The following is a 19182-nucleotide window of genomic DNA, read 5'->3' on the forward strand; positions in this document are numbered from 1 at the left end:
ATTCTTTCCAGTACATTTATTGTACATGCATACCTGCCAACCCTTCCGATTTACCTAGAAACTTTTCGTTTTTAACTCGTCTTCCGATTTTCCTATTTATTTTTACTTTTTCCTGTTTTTGTCCAATATAACCTCCAGTACGGTCATTACTCTTCCTCTAGGATAAATTGTTATGTGCTTGGGTAATTTACACAACTTCATTTTCAAACGTATTTATTTGATGCTTTATTTTGCGAGTGTATCGTCTGACGTGTATAATGTTTCCTGTTCACCACTGCAGAGTGTGTGCGTTACAGCTGGGGATTCAGGACGGCACTCGTCCTACAAACAAGAGAAGCTAGTGCGCGCTAATGACTCTGTTAATCGGGACGAAATAATGAGTTTATTGTCTTCGTGTAGTTCTCGCGCTGTTAACGTCATTTCCATGCTTAGTTTCGTTGGAGTTGTAGGCCACGTGTTTTTTTCTGCGGCTCTGTGCTTTTCCCCCTGTAGAAATAGAATGTTAATAATGTTTGAGTCATATTGATCTGTTTTGTGTGTGTTTCGCGTATTTCAGCGCATTTGTATTCATTCTTACTTCATAATTTTAATGTTTTGAATGCATTTCAGAGAGTTGTGTCGGTGACAGTTTCTGGTATTTTCTCTTCACATTATGGCCACAAAACATAACAAACGTTATCTCTGAGTGTTCAGAGATGCCTATAAAAATAAATTTCCGTTCATTTTACAGTATGATAAAGGAAACTTTTATGCATTTTGTTCTATGCGTCGGCGTGATATAAATATTATTATTCGTATCTATATGTCATAAATGAGAACGATTAGGTACATTTTCTTATAACCATTTTTATGTTTTATTAGTTTAAGGTTTTAAATGTAATGGTCAATTCGTATTCTAACTGTAGATATGTATGCCTTTTACCTTGTTCCACCGAGCTCGATAGCTGCAGTTGCTTAAGTGCGGCCAGTATCCAGTATTTGGGAGATAGTACGTTCGAACCCCACTGTCGGCAGCCCTGAAAATGGTTTTCTGTGGTTTCCCATTTTCACACCAGGTAAATGCTGGGGCTGTTTCTTAATTAAGGCCACGGCCGCTTCCTTCCCACTCCTAGCCCTTTCCTGTCCCATCGTCGCCGTAAGACCTATCTGTTGTTGCAAGTGATAAAAATCATTGTTGATCCGTATTGAAGATACTGAATGTAGGATGCTAAATGGTTTATTTTGTCACCTATTCAATACATATAAAATCAATAATACAATTACCTACAAATAACTGCCATCATTGTTGCCATTCAAATGCACCGTTTACTCATTGACACCCAATGAGTCTCCGTCCACGCTGACCAAGTTCACCGTACCGAACCCGGGACTTCAACCAGATAACTTTCAGTTTGATGCCTATGGAACCCATTTGGCTATGGAATATTTTTCCCTGCCCCCTGTGATCATATAATAAGATTAAACCATCTGCATATTTCTGATATGTCAATGCTGCAATCGTCTTCCAACGATTAAAACAACGGGACGCACTTGGTGCTAGACATTGTTATATCCTTGCTCACCAAGCGGCTCTCTTATAAATATGTATATAAACTGTAAATTCTCAAATGTTCAATTGGATAATGAAATTTACTGTATAGTTATCAACCATTGACAGTAATTTTTGTTACAAACATTGACGCCGAGCACTATACCCTTTCTCCCCTGACTGTTATAATGTAAATAATTTGTAAAAACGTCATTTCCTATGAGTGCGTCAATTATTCTTCGGAGCACCACTGCTAGCTCTGCTAAAATTACCCAGTAATTTTACGCATTGGTGCCGACTACTTAGTCTATAAACTTATATTGTCAGCTATCACCATTGTACAAGTGTTTCTCGTACTTAATTTTCCCATTGTAATGTATATTAATGTGTGCATGTTAAATACTAATCAGGTACCTGATTTTTGCCTTGAGGAGGTGATTTGACTGATGATGCCCTGAATGAAGGGCGAAACATGTCTCAAGTGGAATTAATAATAAATTCCTAAATGTAAAAATTTATATGTATTGAATAGGTGACAAAATAAACCATTTAGCATCCTACAGACCTATCTGTGTTGGTGCGACGTAAAACAACTAGCAAAAAAAAAAAAAAAAAAAAAAAAAAAAAACCTTGTTCCTTTTCCACCAAGACCGTGATGCAGTATACGTGATGAAGTCCAAGAATTTAAACATCATCTTATTTTTGATTTCTAAAAGTTGACAAGTATGTGTGTGATATTAGAGTGATTTTTTTTTTAAGTGCAGAGGTATGTAATGTAAATTTAGCTATTATTTGTATTCTATATACTTTATAGAGTAATACACTTTCAGCAATAACTAAAGCATTCAGCTCAAAAAGAAAGGGAAAACTGTGTTATTACTACCTTGTGGATAACTTCTGTCGGTGCGACGTGAAGCAAATTTTAAAAAAGTTGATAACTTCTATACCTGAATGTCAGTTGTCACCTCAGCCTACCATCCCTATTAAACATAGGATTACTTAGATCTAGCTGAATTATATAAATTTTTAAAAAATACGTTGAAAGTGGGCATTAAGTATCCTGTAGCAGGAACTTGAAAACGCACAGATTCATTTGATTGTAAAGTATGTATGAGTATGTTTAGTATCTGATTTTGGATATTGATAAAGGTGAATTAGTCCTTTCATTTTTTTTCTAGCTACATGATTCCAGCTACGATCCAGGGAAAGCACTCCAGGCCCTTGTAAAATGTCCTGTGCCCAAAGGTATCGATAAGAAATGGTCTGAGGAAGAGTCGGTAAGTAGAACAACAAATTCTCCTTATTATGAACTTTCAGTCGAACCTCAGTATATAACAATATTTTCAGGCCCAAGCAGATCATGTTGTTATTTCATTGTTATTGTTACGTTAAGGGATTAGGCAATTACATATAGAGTACTTGTTTTCCTATAGGTTAATTCAATGTAACATGCAAAGAGACTAAAAATATGTATGTTTACATACTGTAGTGTTTATCTAGTTTAAATGCATAATACAGTTGAACCTCGATTCATCTTCGGTGGAAACATGAAAAATAACTGATAGATGTGGGGAAAATAATGGATGTGGGAGACATCACTTATAAAGCTATTGCAAACTAAAAAATAAAGCAGATATACAGTAAAACCTTGTTAATTCGAAGTCGTTATCCACAAGTCTGGCTATTCTTCTACAAGGTATTGTGCGTAGGAGTTTATATGCCATATCTCCAGACAGTGTCGTAAGTGGATGTCAGGTCGTTGACTGCAACTGATGTCTTAAGTCTTTTCTGGAATCCAGCTTCAGTGTGGGTGGTCAGTTATAGTACTTCAGTGACACAACTGCGATTTGGTCGAAATCGTAGATTCCAAGTAATTTTGGGAAAAACCATCAGTAATAAGAAGAAACTTGACAATGGGCTGCCTCAATGCTTTGTCTTGGCCCCACTTCTCTTCAGCCTCTACATCTCTGACATGCCTGCAACCAGTTCAAGAAAGTTTGGCTATGCATATGACTGGGCAATTGCTATTCAGGACAAACAGATCAAAAATACAGAACATAGCCTAACTACTGATTTATGCATTCTTGAAGAATACTTCCGAAAATGGAGGGTGAAGCCAAACCCAAACAAAACTACAGTGATATATTTCCACTTATGCAATAAGATAGCTAATTGTGAACTCGAAGTGTACCTGGGTAAAAATCATTTGATCTACACCAATGCATCAAACTATCTGGGGATCACATTAGATAGAACACTCTCCTTCAAGAAACACCTGAAGAAAACGGCTGAAAAACTGAAGTTTGGAAAAAAACATACTTTAGAAACTGAGTGGCACTACATGGGGTTCGTCAGCCGACACTTCACGCACCACCACCCTCAGTTTGGTACTGAGTACTGTTCTCCAGTGTGGCTCAATAGCAGCTATACCAAACTTGTTGATGCCCAACTGAATCAGGCAGTGGGAATTGTATTTGGCACAATAAAATCAACACCTACATTCTGGTTACCTGCATTGAGTCACATTCCACCAGCGGAATTCAAACGCAAACACGCCTTACTCCGGGAGTATAAGAAGATAAATGCAAACGATCAGCTGCCAATACACCAGGGCATCATTGCTGTTGAAGCCATTCGTCTACGTTCGCGGAACCCCTCCATCCGGACAGCGAGACACCTGGTGAACAATAATTTCAACCTCTTGCAAACCTCGAAGAAAGAATTGGTGAAAAACATTCCATGTCAGCTGCAAGACATCACAAGCACCACAACACCACCAAGTGGCTTTCACCTACCCAGGAAAACATGGTCAATGCTAAACATGATAAGAACAAACCATGGCAGATGTGCAGATCTTCTCTACAAGTGGGGAAATATATCTGCACCAGAATGCAGTTGTGGTGCTCCCAGGCAGACCATACAGCACATAGTGAATGACTGCTCGACGCATTCCTATAGCGGCAACTTCAGTGTCTCTGTGGAAGCAGGTCCAGCTGTAATAGACTTTATTAACAACTTGAAAGTCAAACTGAAAAAAGTGTAAGTACATAATTTATTTTTGACTAATGTTGATATGTATAGCCAAATGCTAAATAATAATAATAATAACAACTAACGTCAAGATCCATAAGTATGCCGTAGCTGTTTTTTGAAAAAAGCTTGATCGAGGATTTAGCATTGATGGGACTGAAATTTCTGGATGGTTGATCTGGGAAATAGTTTCTTTGAGGAGCGGATAATGCGTGATTTTTACAGCGTGATTTAATTAGGATGCTTGCAGGACCATGTAATTTGAACAAATAATCCGGGAAAATTTCGTTTCCGGGAACGGATAATAGAGGTTCCACTATATACATGGAAAATGCACACTCATATTGAATCAAAGTTCCTTAATGTAGGAATGTAGGCTACATCCCCAACCTCGTTGTCTCGGGTAAAAGTAATGGACTGGCTGGGGTGATGTCACAGCAGTTAGTCATTCAACATTGCGCAGCTCTGACGATGTCACAGCATGCCTCGAAATTACATCAGGGAGCACGGGAGTGAGACTGAATAGGCGAGTATGTACATGGATATGACGATCAATTCGGGTTTAGAGTTTGCCGGGACCAAAATTAATGAATGATAGATCCGGAGAAAATGATACACCGATCTGCACAGTAGTCTAAAAATTCCAAGTACCATCTTCCTCATTCAGTGAGATGATGAGCATTCAGCAGACTTCTTGTCCATTTTATGAGGGATAGTGGCCTGTTTTATCATGTTTAAAAGTGAATTTTCTGTTTGTTTTTAATTCTTATTTTATTGTAAATTGCTTTTTAAAAATTGTATTTGGTTTTAGTCTGTCTTTGTGTATTTTTAATGGTTTTTAACACGTTCAGTGCCTGCTTCTGAGCGGGACACTTAAATGCCTGGACCAGCCATTTTCATGCCCGGCCCTCTTGACGTGCATCACTTAATACAATTTACGATTACTCCTAAATGATAAATGTTACAAAAATGATACTTTGTGCTTACCCCGAGTAAATATTTAGGGTGTGATATCTGGTGTCACAGGTTTCAAAATACTTCTAATTTTATACAGTCTGTCTGTATTTTTGGCATAATGCTTACTGTCACCGAAGTGAAGAAACGAAAGAATATGAAGGAAGCGTATTCGGAACATTGTATTAGAAAATATCGGAGTATGAAAAACAGGGTCTTCGGTCCAGTACGTTCAGGATTTTTGACTAATCGGTTTCCACAATTGCATGATCGAATTCTTTGTGAAAGGCCGGGGCACCGCACTTATCACTTGACTCGCGTGTAGATTGATCTGCTCACACACATACTGATAAAATTCGTCATTCATGAAAATACTCACGTAACTCAAAATATCCTGCTTATTTTCTATTTGAACGTTTATACCTGAATTCTCTGTAAATGGTGGAACGGGTGGACAATAACTAGAATGATATGTATCAGGCACTTCACTTTTCTCTATAGGCCTATCGGATTCAGGAATCGGAATTTCCTCGTCACACTCACTTTCACTATCTGAGTCTATTTCAGGAATAAGTTCATCACCAGAATAATCATTGGGAACAATATCTAATAACTAATCTTCCGTAAGAAACTTTTTTTTATAAGCCATAATACTACACTTGGTAAGAATGACACGCACTGCATTGAAATCTCAAGTACCGTCTTGACGCGCGAGGAAGTGCTGAGATATTCCCGCTAAAACAGCTAAGATAAACATGAGCCCTCTCGTCGCCATAAGACCTATCTGTGTCGGCGTGACGTAAAGCCCCTAGCAAAAAAAAAAAAAAACCATGAGCCCACTCAACGAGAGGGTTATCAAGGTCAACCAACTCCGTGCTACAACCAGTAACGCTGACTAAGGTGTAAGAATACATAGATGACGAATATAAACAGCATTGCTTCGCGCGGAACATTAAACATCTCACACCGTACACGTCCCGCAGCATAGGGGTAAGCTTAAACGTCTTACGCCGTCCACGGTCCGCAATGAGTTAAAATTTTAATGTGATGAAATATATGATTTCATTTCAATAACAATGCCTTTTTCCATTTTAATTCATTTTGATCTAATTTTAAATTATTTTATAATAAAAAAGGCATTGCAAACTAGATCAACTTATTATTTTGAATTCATAATAATTTTCTTCATCTTTTAAATTGTAGTCAGTGGGTAAAGTTTAAATTTTCGTTACATTTCATCTCATCGCATTATAGGGGCAATGACCTAAATGTTAGGTTCCTTTAAACAACAAGCATCAACGTCATCATCATTATCATCATCATCTAAACATTACTAACAGAATGCTAATGCATAATAAAAGTTTAAGTAAGTCAGCAGAAAATAGTTAGCGATTTGCACATTATATCAGTGGTCAATCCACCGGGAGCAGGAACTCACAAGGGAAGTCTTTGAGGTGTTACACTCTGATTACGTTCAAAGTTTGCACATGAGTAGCAAAAGTAAAGCTAAAACCACATGTGCCCAGATTAATATTTAACACTTTTTTACATTGAAAATAGTGAAAACCTGTGGAGATGCACCGTCCAGCAGCTCGTGGCTGAGGTAAGGTTTAGAGGGATGAGTCACGGTCACACCGTTGACTGTCGGCTGTCCTCAGCAGCCTGATAATTATTTAGGAGTTGCATGGAAGATGTGACGAAAGCAGAAACTTCTACTGGTGCAGAGCATGACTGTGAAATGAATAATAGTGTTATTTGGCAGCGCAGCATGTGGTTATGTTTACCAACACCATATTGTTGATTATCAACTACGTCACAAAACATGAGCATTAGAAAATATTTTCAGTTTTTTGTTGGATTATTATGTCAGTGTACCCTGTTCCACGGCTGGCCTGTGGCTTGATAACACTGCATTCCAACTGACCAACCGACCAGAGGACTGGTGGCCACGGCTCTACCGTAACTGTAGTGGTGCTGGTGCTGGTCCCCACTATTGGCTGTCCTGAGAAGGATTTTTCCATATTTTGGTACTGTACCGGGAAATAGTTATTGGGCAAGAGCATGGGAAGGATCTCAGGTTGTGTACGGTTGCTATTGAAGCAGGTACAAAGAAGGATGATTTCGCGGTTCGAATAATAGATGGTAATTAAAATTTTTGACAATATTTATTAATAGTCTCAAACAAATCACCCTGCTTCTCATTCATCTAAAATTCAATCTTCGATTGATCTCTTCAGAATGCAATTAAATGACTGAAATGGATACGCGGTTATGGTTGAAACAAATAGTCCTTGTCCTATACATCCACTCGATGTTAATAATGTTCAGAATAAATACCAAGTTTCAATGATGTCAATACACCCTACAGTTCATCTAAGATTTCACACATAGACTCATATTCAAAATAACACTTAGATCACAGACCTTCATTCAACCACTTTGTCAATTGACCAAGATTTTTAGATTGCAAAGAAAATTCAATCAATCACTTTTGGTGCGAACCTAAAGTCTTTATGAAATTCTTCTTCTTCTTCTTCTTCTTCTTCTTCTTCTTCTTCTTCTTCTTCTTTTATGACCACATAGGATCACTTTAGTCAGTCCGTCGTTCAGGTCTCTTTGAAGGGATTGTTCGGGCTTTGCGGTCCTCCCAGTACTTCTTCAGACGCTCCGATCTTCGTGCCCTTTCCTCAGTTGAAAATGTGCGTGTTGTTGGTTTGTTTTGTGTAAGGGTAAAGCGGAGGTTTGTATTCTTGAGTTTTGTATTCAATTTTATCTTATTTTTGGTGTCTTCTGTTGTAAGGCCTATTTCCTTCAGATCCTCTCTTACTTCTCTGATCCATTTACATCCTGTTGTGGTATTTTTTGAGACGAGATTGTGTTGTAGTAGTTGTTTCAGAAGTCTCGAGTCCTGCATCCTCATGATATGTCCAAAGAATCCCAGTCTCCTCTTACGCATAGTATCTGTAATGGGTTCTAGCTCTTTGTACACGACTTTGTTAGGTATTAACCGCCACTGTCCATCTTTCTGATATTTTTTGTTGATACAGGTTCTTCCAATCCTCCTTTCAATTTTCTGAAGTCTGTCAGTCTTTGATTGTTTATTCAGGTAAAAGAGTGTTTCTGCTGCATATGTAGCTTCCGGTTTTATAACTGTGTTGTAGTGTTTTATTTTTGTATTTATTGATAGACATTTCTTTTTGTAGATATCCCATGTTAATTTTTGTGCTTTAGCTAATCTATTTGTTCTTACTTGGATTGAGATTTTTTCATTTAAGTTATGTGTTATTACTTCTCCAAGATATTTAAACTGAGTTACTATTTTGATTTTATTACCATTTATGGTGACTTCTTTTAGCTGTGTTGGTTTTTGGGGCATAATTTCTGTTTTTTCAACTGATATTTTGAGGCCAATTTTATTTGCAATGTTTTGAAGTTCTGATATCTGGGTTTTTGCTTCTTTTATGTCCACTGCTAGTAATGCTAAATCGTCAGCAAAACCCAGGCAATTTGTTTTGATTTTTCGGCCAATCTTTATTTTGGGGGGACATTTTCTAAACCATTCGCTCATTACCATTTCTAGAGCACAGTTAAATAATAGTGGTGAGAGCCCATCTCCCTGCCGTAGTCCAGTTTTAATTTCAAATGTCTCTGATGTTTCACCCCTAAACTTCACTTTTGACTTGGTATTGGTGAGAGTCAATTTTATCATGTTTATTAATTTGGGGTGTAGCCCAAGGTGTCTTAAAATTTTAAACAGAGATTCTCTATGGATGCAATCATAAGCTTTCTTGAAATCTACAAATGTTATCACCATATCTCTGTTTCTTCTCCTGTTATAGTCCATTATCAACTTAAGACTCATAATCTGATCAGGACAGCTCCTCCAGGGTCTGAAACCTCCTTGATATTCTCCTAGTTCTTTCTCAAGTTGTAAACTTATCCTATTAAGGATGATTATTGAAAATATTTTGTATGTTATGTCTAGGAGAGAGATTCCTCTGTAGTTATTAGGGTCGGTTTTGTCCCCTTTTTTGTGCAGAGGATGAATGAGAGCTGTTGTCCAGTGTTCTGGTAGTTCTTCTTTAATCCAGATAGAGACAAGTTGTTGATGGAGGGCAACTTTTGCTGAGGTTCCTGCATATTTCCAGATTTCCGCAAAGGTCTGATCTTCTCCTGGCGCTTTGTAGTTTTTTAATTTATTCAGAGCTTGGTAGACTTCCTTTATTGTGGGGGGATTGATGTTTTCTGGTGATGTTTTTATCGGGGTGTTGGTGTCCAAATGAAGGAGTTCTGTAGGTTCCTCACAATTTAAAAGTTTGTTGAAATGTTTAGCCAGAATTTCTGCATTGTCTTTATTGTTATGGGCCAGCTTACCATCTTCATCCTTCATCAGTAGGGTCGGGGGTTCATATTTTTGGAGCTGCTTTCTGAAGGTTTTGTAGTAGTCCCTTGATTTAGTTTTACTGAACTGTTCTTCAATTAACTGCAGGGTGTCCTTATGATGTTGTCTTTTTATTCTTCTTAAGACTTGGGTAGTTTCTTTTCTCTGTTTTACTAGCTTTTGATAGGATATTTCTGTCTTTTGGGACTGATGTAATAGCCATGCCTGATGTCTTTTCTCCACTGTTTCATCACATTCACTGTTCCACCATTGGTGTTTTTTACGTGGTTTAATTGGAGCTAGGTCTTCTGCAATTTGTTTAAGGTTGTGTACTAAGTCTTCAAGTTTGTCTGTGATTTTTATTTTTTCAGTTGCTTTCTGGTAATTTTTGTTGTTGATTAGCTGGGTAGGATCTATTTTTCTTTTAGTTTTAAGGGCTTGCTTTTGTTGTCTCCTCTGGGGAGTGAGTTTAATTTTAATTTTAACTACGTAGTGATCTGAACCTGTGTCTATTCCTCGGAGGATTTTGACGTTATAGATCTCTTTGTGGTGGTATTTGTCCATGCAGACGTGGTCCAGTTGCCATTCTCCTTTAGTGTAGTCAGGGTGTTTCCATGTTTTGAGTTTTTGAGGTTTCCTCTTAAAACATGTAGATTTTGAGATTAAATTATGGTTTCTACACAGGTCAACTAGTCTCTCTCCATTTTTATTTGTTTTCTTGTGTGCTGGCCATTTTCCGATGATGTCACGGTATTTTCTTTCTCTGCCTAGTTGAGTGTTGAAGTCGCCTATTAATAATTTTATATGGTGTTTGGGAATGTTATCTATGGTCTGGTCCAATAGGTCCCAAAATTCTCCTGTTTCCTCCTGGTCTTTTGAGGAGTTGTTTTTATCATTAGTGGGAGCATGGGCATTTATTATAGTATAGATTTTATTAGATGCCTTTAAGGTGAGCGTTGAGAGTCGTGGAGACTGTGATCTGAATTCTTGAACTGAGTTTATTATTTTAAGGCTGACCAAAAATTCTGTTCCAAATTGTGGGACATTCTTCATCACTCTCTTCTCGGGTATTCCTTTATAAAGTCTGTACCCTTGAGATTCCAAGGCATCCTGGTCAGTGTTTCTAATTTCCTGTAATCCCATGATAAGAATTTTGTGTTGGTCCATTATGTCGGTGATCACTTTTAGTTTACCGGTTTGCATGAGTGAGTTTATGTTGTGTTATCTGCTTTGGTTTGATTCTTGATTTTGTCTCATTCGTGTATGTAGTACTGGGGTATTTCCGTGCCTCCGACTTCACGGTATCTTTCAGGTGGCAGCCCACCGTATCCGAATGCTGCCTTCTCTGAACTCTTGGTTCAGCCGGTGGAGTATTCCTTAAAAGACCTTCCATGGTTGACTGTCAAGGTGTCACCTGTGTGGGACTAGGTCCCGAATTACAACTCTGGATGTGATCCAGTGAGGTGATAATGAGGCCGCTCCTCTGGAGTACAGACGCCTTGTGCAGCCGCCCCTAACCTGGAGAACAGACGCTGCATAATGGATTCCAGTGGCATTTCCTCCACTGTGGGGACCATCACCCCACCCAAAGGGGCTCATTCGCCCGAAGCCGTTGGCCCCCTTAGGGAGTCAGGTTATTTCCCGCCGCCCAACACTCAGCGTTGGCAATTTTACAGCTGGGTGCCAGACCAGCAAACCCTCCTCCTTTCTCATTCCGGACTTGGGACCGGACAATGGCGGAGTTCTTTATGAAATTATTAAACATAATATTAACTTGCACTTGCTTTAGCAATCCTATAGTTCCAATTAAATATTTCCAACCACTTGCTGAAGAAATCCTACAGTTCATCAAAATAAATTAAACAAGATGTAAATTGTGCACTTGTTATAGAACAAGCCCTATAGTTCAATTAGGTTGTTGTGAAATGACTTCAGTTTACACAAACTTCGAAAAGAACATCCTAAAGTTCATTTAAAAATGGATCTCCAGTTATGCTTGCTTTGGAGAGAAACCTAAAGCACTTAAATAGGATCTAAAGTCTCGTTAAATGACCTACAATTTCTATGAGTAGTAGGATTAGAATACACACGATCAAAAATTATTTTGTTAAACAAGGCACTTTTCATTTGATAAACGTAGTGCTATTGAATATCGAGATTGATTGTCTTATTAAAAAGTCAGTTATTGTCTAAGTGTAATTACTCACTCAAGAAAATGTAAAATACACTTATATCACCTGTGTTCTGCTCATAAGAATGGATAAAGTACGGCTCTGCAGCTTGATGACTGGAATTTTTGCAGCGAGCAGCCTGAACTCGAACTCAGCACCAGCAGCTTACCATGTTCCATCCCACGAAGACAGCACGTTTTAATCCCTCGCTGGATACCACGAATATCCCTCGAAGGCACCACGAATAATCCCACGCTGGATACGACGTTCAAAGTAGTGTGAGATTACGACACTTCGCCAAGATTTCCAGTGTTTTAAAAAGAAATGTAGGAACACGGGAAAGTTCAATTGACACTATACAGCAATTCGTAGCACCGTTAATTGTCATTAATGAGTTGCATTTCACACTGAAATAAGTTTGAATGCACAGTTTGTACTCGCACTTTTATACTATGGCATTGAATACGTGACTTGGAATAGCACAGTCTATGTCACAGTTCGGACTACACGTCAAGTTTCTGTGGTAATAAAATGAGATCACTTCTGAAGTCGAAAGCAGTGTCTTTCACTACACAGTTTGTAAGACATGAAATTGGACACTAGCACAGTTCATAATATCCACAAATTATGTTGTAAATTCAGTATTAGAATGACTATCACAGTCCATTAAATTTACTCGAGTAAAGGCAATTAATACGACTTCTACCACAGTCTCTAGAATCCTAATATTCACTGCTTAAGTGGATTTTATGAGTGAGTTTTCATAATAAAGGTTCGTATGACCTAATATCATAAAATGTCCTTAACATTCAGTTCTTTTCTTACGACGCTGATCGAATGTTCCAGAAAATACGTGAAAATTAGCTACACTCGGTCCTATTTATCACTGAATATTCGAGTGGAATAATACTGTAAATAGTTCATAATCGTAATTGTAAACGAGAAAGATGTCTCAAAACTAATGAAATTGTCACTAATTGAAAGTTTAATTTATTACGCACAATTTCCTAATATGCTTGTCACCGTAAGTGATTACGACAGAGTTCAAATATATGAGGAATTAACAAAGTCCATAATACTGTCGAATGGCAAATTAAACACTGGTATTCTCAGTTCCACTTAAATACACGGTTAATATCACGAGATCACTTGTTCAAGAAATTCGTAAATCCTATGCGATGAAACTCAATTTTATAATGCTTGATAATATTCCACACGTCCACGACATGGTTGAAGTTTCACTTGTTATGATCTTGCACAAATTCAAAGTCTCACAATATGACACGCGATGAAGCAGCATGACCTTCAGTCATGATCGAGTTGTAGATTTCAACTGACTATCCCCTCGAGTCATTGACATTTATATTCTGCTGGAAGCGAGCTCACTGGGTCAAGCGACAGAGGAGTGGTTACATATACCAAACTTCTGCTTGTCATATCTTCCAAACCACGGGTTTCCAATTTGTATGGGCTCAAGGGCCATTTTGGAAACCTTAGTCATGTTCGCGGGTCTCATTTCAACAGTCAATTTTCGTAAAATTCTGCACATGGTACAGAAGCACCATTATGAAATAATATGCATAGTTCAATTGAAATGAGGGTTTGATCGTTTTAATTGCTTTAAACATTATTTTAAAATTGCATAAGAGAGTGAAATTTGGAGCCGGGCTGAGTGGCTGAGACGGTTAGGGCGTTGGCCTTCTGACCCCAGCTTGGCAGGTTCGATCCTGGCTCAGTCCGGTGATATTTCAGGGTGCTCAAATACATCAGTCTCGTGTCGGAAGATTTACTGGCTCGTAAAAGAACTCCTGTGGGACAACATTTTGGCACCTCGGCGTCTCCGAAAACCATCAAAAGTAGTCAGTGGGACACAAAAATAACATTATTACCTGAAATTTGGGTTTTAAATGTTTTAAAATAAAAAATAATATGTTGAGAACAAGTGAATACTTGAAAAGAGGAACTAGTATTAAAGAATAATTAGTTCTGACCTGGGTCTAAAAGGTGTATAAAAATTAATGCGTTTTTGAACGAGCTAATAAATATTTTTGTGACTTTTCTTCACATTATATCTTACAGTGCTCTCGCGGGCCGCAAAAATGGCTTCGCCGCTTGGAAACCCCTGTTCTAAACTAATAGATGGATTGATCTCAAATTTTTATCATTGTACATTTGAAATGTGGACTACATGTTGGTGTTTGTTTCATTTTTATCTCTCAAGCCGTTTAGAAGTTACAAAAATAATTTCTGGACGTTTCCATGGGGAGGTGAAATACATGTGGCGCTGATGTCACTTGACCTTGTTCCCCCCTCTCTCTGTCTCCCTCACACTTACACGGAGCAGTAGAAACAAGAACATTCCCTCGTACAGCTGTTTCCGATGTTACAACTCAGCCGTTCTTTTATGATTAAAGATTTTATAACACTGATGTGCCAGGGCCTATGCCTTCCTGGTACAGTACATTCTAAGACTTTTCATTACTGTTATCAGGATTTGCTCAGTTCATAACCGTCTACTACAATTATGGTTCTTACATTAATTTGAATCTATACAGACACTCCAGATTTTCTTTCGATACGACGACATTTAGTAACTGGTATCAATACTGCAAATTCTGAATAAAAAGTATCGAAATTTGCTGGTATCTGGAATATTGTAACTTACTCTTTCATGTGCCCTTATATAGGGTCTTCTTAGCAAATGCAGAGATGTACTTCAGCAACTAGAATTTGAAGAGCCAAATATTTTTTAAAATAAATAGCAAATTATTTGAAATGCTAAAAGAGAAGAAATAAAATTAAAATAATGAGAAACCATTGTTTTAGAAGTTCTAAGGTATCATTTTTACTTTCACTTATTGATGATACCTACATAATGTTTCTATCTTAAAAAGATGCAAAGTGAATTTTATTTCACAAACATTGGTATCCATTCCAGCCCTGCATGGAAAATTAAAATGTCAGTGATTTCCCTAAGACTGATGGTATGTGAAGTAATTGTCATTGTCATTTTTGAGATTACTTCTTGAGAAAGTGATTCGTAACAGTTGGAAATATTTCAGAGGTAACTCCAATACAGCCCAATTACTTTTTATTTGTCTTCTTCCCATCACTGAATGCATTGCACAATGATACGACACAAATTGTTGCCACACACATCTATTTTGGAAAGAATTCTATATGTAACTGACTTTTTTTGGGGGGTGGGGGGGTGCTCTTAATAGGCTCTTTGATAAATACTGATCTTATGATTCCAAAGCCATTAACTGTTCGTTTGCAACAGGTAGAAGGGAAGTTGCAGCACACATAATTTGTCCCAGTAATTCTAAATGTTGCCAATTTAAGTAGCAAAAGTGGGTATATTTTGCAACTGCTGCCAGTTTCATTCCATCTAATCTTTTAAATGCTTTTAATTTTGTTTCCAGACTTATTAACTGATAACGAACACAGGTATGGTACATCCGTGCACTAGAAAGTAACTTGGGAAAACTGACTATTTTTATCATGTATTTAATTATTACGTTAATTCATAGAAATTTCCGTCTTTGGGTCATTAGCCATGTCTGCTACAGGGACCAGGTTATCGCTTTCTGAAAACAGTTTAAGGTCAAGATACATATCATTATAACAAGGCGTTTCTGAAATTGCTTCATTGCAGTAATGAGTAATAATATTATGATTTGAAATTTTATAATTTTATAATAATGTTAAATTGAATATTGGAGTGAATTGAATAATATGAGTTTTTCCAGGATGGTGCAAATATTGCCTAAGGCGTGTTAATATTAATTATTCAAAGGTTCAACACTACTTCTATTACAGTAAAACCTTGTTAAGGCGTTTCTGCAGGTGAAAACAAAAAATTAACAAGTTAAGCGAGAAAATGTAATACTGAATATACAAATAAAAACTATCCAACAGGGATATGGAAAACTAGATACTATTTTCTCCGACATGAACGCATTGGCTCAAAAACTTGGTCTCCACCTTACACGTTACGTTGCAACGTGGTGTTGATGATGATGATGATGATGATGATGATGCTTGTTGTTTAAAGGGGCCTAACATTGAAGGTCATCGGCCCCTACGTTACAACATAAAAACAATAGACCACAGACAACAGCACAGCCATGATGTAAAACTAACTTCACAGCTCTCAGAGGAACATCTTATGCAAATTTAATATTGTAATTCTGTCAAAAGCTCAGAGAAAATGTTCACTACACTCTTAGTTGATAAGTGACATCATTTAATGAAGAAAAGTGACTACAAATTCGTATCTTCGACTACCAGGTTCACATTAGACCAATGTAAATCATCCAAGACAATTACTTATTGTATTGATTAGGTGGTCAATTTAATAAATAACTTACTGTTATTATTCTAATCTAATACCAGGTTCACCTCGGACTTAAGCAGAGTTTTAAAGTTTATATGTATTTTTAAAAGATTATGTTTGTCGAGTCCTAACTCGTGTTTGTACAATTACATTACTGTTTTAATTCACCTTCCGTGGGTTGTTTTGATAATGACTGCCAAGTTCTGAACTTGATTGAATATCTGTTAACTATTTTATTCCCCTTTTTACCCTTATTTAATCATAATGCTATAATATTTTGTGTAATGTATATGTATGTATGTATGTATGTATGTATGTACCTATGCTTATTTCTCACATTTTGGCTGAAGATGACGCTAAATAGCGTTGAAACTAGTTCCAAGTAAACATGTTGTAACTTAACCATTATAACATTTATTTGTATTGAAAAGCCGGACCCCTTAATTTACCTCTCTTATGTTTTCAGTTCAATATGGATATAAGATGAAATTCTTCAATTTAAATGAAGGCATTATACATCATGTATCCGCCAAGTACAGTGAAGACTATATCTACCATTTCTCAAGATGAGAGGAAAGTATTAAAAGGTGTGAAAAACATGAGAGAACAAATATGAAAAACTTTTCTGCTGGGGCTTATAAAATAACACTGGGCAAGTTGGCCGTGCGCGTAGAGGCGCGCGGCTGTGAGCTTGCATCCGGGAGATAGTAGGTTCGAATCCCACTATCGGCAGCCCTGAAGATGGTTTTCTGTGGTTTCCCATTTTCACACCAGGCAAATGCTGGGGCTGTACCTTAATTAAGGCCACGGCCGCTTCCTTCCAACTCCTAGGCCTTTCCCATCCCATCGTCGCCATAAGACCTATCTGTGTCGGTGCGACGTAAAGCCCCTAGCAAAAAAAAAAAAAAAAAAAAAATATATATATATATATATAATAACAAGTGCACTGAAAGGTGTGAAAAACACCAAACAATTAATACAAAAACATATGCACGGAGGCCAATAAAAATATCCAAGTACTGTGTATTATTGCAGATTACACTTTTTCTAAAACAAATGTTAGCAGAAGCCTTTTATTTCGGAGCTGTTGAATATAGCCGTTTCCCGCGAAATGCTATATTTAACCTTTTCATTGCTGAGATAAATTATCTTTTGTAACAGCCCTGTGCTGAATTATTTTTAATAATTAACTTCAATACATAAAAGTCGGAAATAAGATGGGAAAAACCAGAGGGTTCTTGCCTGCTTGTCACATATTTTTATACTAAATATGGAAGGTCCTAAACTGATTTTTCTAACACAAATTTTGCTATAGGCGTATGTTGCGCAGGAAATTCAAGGTTGTCCAACATAAAATGCCAACAATTGAACAAAAATCAAACTAATAATTAAAAATAACAGTAAAAAGCTCAACTTACATGATTCAGTGGCTACAGGTGGTCCTAGCTGTCCACTTCCAAGCACCGATATTTAAGTAAACTGAAGACAATAACTTCAGGGGTGTCTAAAATGAGTAAAAATGTATTTAAATTTTACGGTAAAATATTATTCAAGATAAAACACTGAGAATGCATTAAAAATTCCTATACATCTTGATTTGATATCAAAATAAAAAGAAGGCCAAGACCAGTTAATCAAGAGTTGTACAAAATTGGTAATTCCAAAACTGTGGGTAGCCTACATTTTATTTTCATTATAATCGGTGTCATCACTATCATCATTATTCTCGAAATCACTAAAATCGGAATATTCATCCTCCGATTCTAATGTGGATAGCACTCTTACAACCTCGGATTTGGTAAGATCGCGGGCCTCATTGCTAGCTTGCACGCCGGGCATACTGCAGAGCAGCTCGTAAAGCAGAGTGTCGTATTTATCTCAATAACTCATGAATGAATCAACAGATTGTCATTTCGTAAGCTCCTATCTACTGCAGAGAGATGAGTGTATCCGCCCATGGAGTTTGAATAACTTCTTATGTCAACATTGGGAGTATTGCGTTGATAAAGTCAGAAGAATGTCACGCTCGCAATATTACGGGCTCAGCAGATCAGCGGTCACTCTCTGCGCTCGCAATATTGCGAGCGCAGCAATGTAAAGGTTAAGGATGAGAAATAGCTGCTGCACATGATATCGGTGTCTCGGATTTGAAAGTTAGCCGAGGCTAGATGATTAATTTCATAAAGGAAATAGACTTTCTGTTCGATAAAGAACAACATTATGCCAAAAAATGCCTAATTATTTCAACGAAAAAGTAATTGATTTTTATCATTTTGTGATTGAGATTGCCCCAGAGGAGTGCGACAGGCCTCGGTAGCCGACACAATTCATATCCTCGCCACAAGTTGGGGGCTTCATCCCATCCCTGACCCTGTCATTGACTGGAAAACAGGTTGTAGGTTTTCATTTGTGATTTGAGAACCGTAAAGTGAAGGGATATTTGCTCTCCCAATTAGGAACCTCAGGTCAGACGTCAATCGTTTCCATATGCCACAAAGTCGAACAATCGATAAGAAAGGGACATAGAGTGTTATAGTACACAGTACCGGAAGTGAAGAACGAACATTTACTACAAATTGCAATGCTTGCTATAACAGGTGAAGGCTGAAAACTGCCACTTTACGTTGTTCTAAACCGAAAAACAATGCTTAATATAAAATTTCTGTGAGGAAGCCACGTTTGTATCCAAGATATGGGGGGATGGACACGTCACTCTTTCAAGATTGGATACGAACGGTTTGGGGAAATCTAGCAGGGTCCCTCTTTGATGCTGGGTCAT

At 37.5% G+C, this 19182-nt stretch overlaps 1 protein-coding gene across 8 annotated transcripts in view; it reads left to right on the forward strand.

The window, feature by feature from the left end:
• Positions 1-19182, forward strand: part of LOC136864408 (atrophin-1) — a 755035-nt gene that overhangs the window by 127371 nt on the left and 608482 nt on the right. For all 8 annotated transcript variants that reach the window (XM_068226264.1, XM_068226266.1, XM_068226270.1 and 5 more), the window contains one exon: positions 2707-2805. In XM_068226264.1, the coding sequence (XP_068082365.1) occupies positions 2707-2805 (99 nt within the window). The remainder of the gene's footprint in view (positions 1-2706; positions 2806-19182) is intronic.

Source organism: Anabrus simplex, chromosome 2 (genome assembly GCF_040414725.1).
Source record: "Anabrus simplex isolate iqAnaSimp1 chromosome 2, ASM4041472v1, whole genome shotgun sequence".
NCBI lineage: Eukaryota > Metazoa > Arthropoda > Insecta > Orthoptera > Tettigoniidae > Anabrus > Anabrus simplex.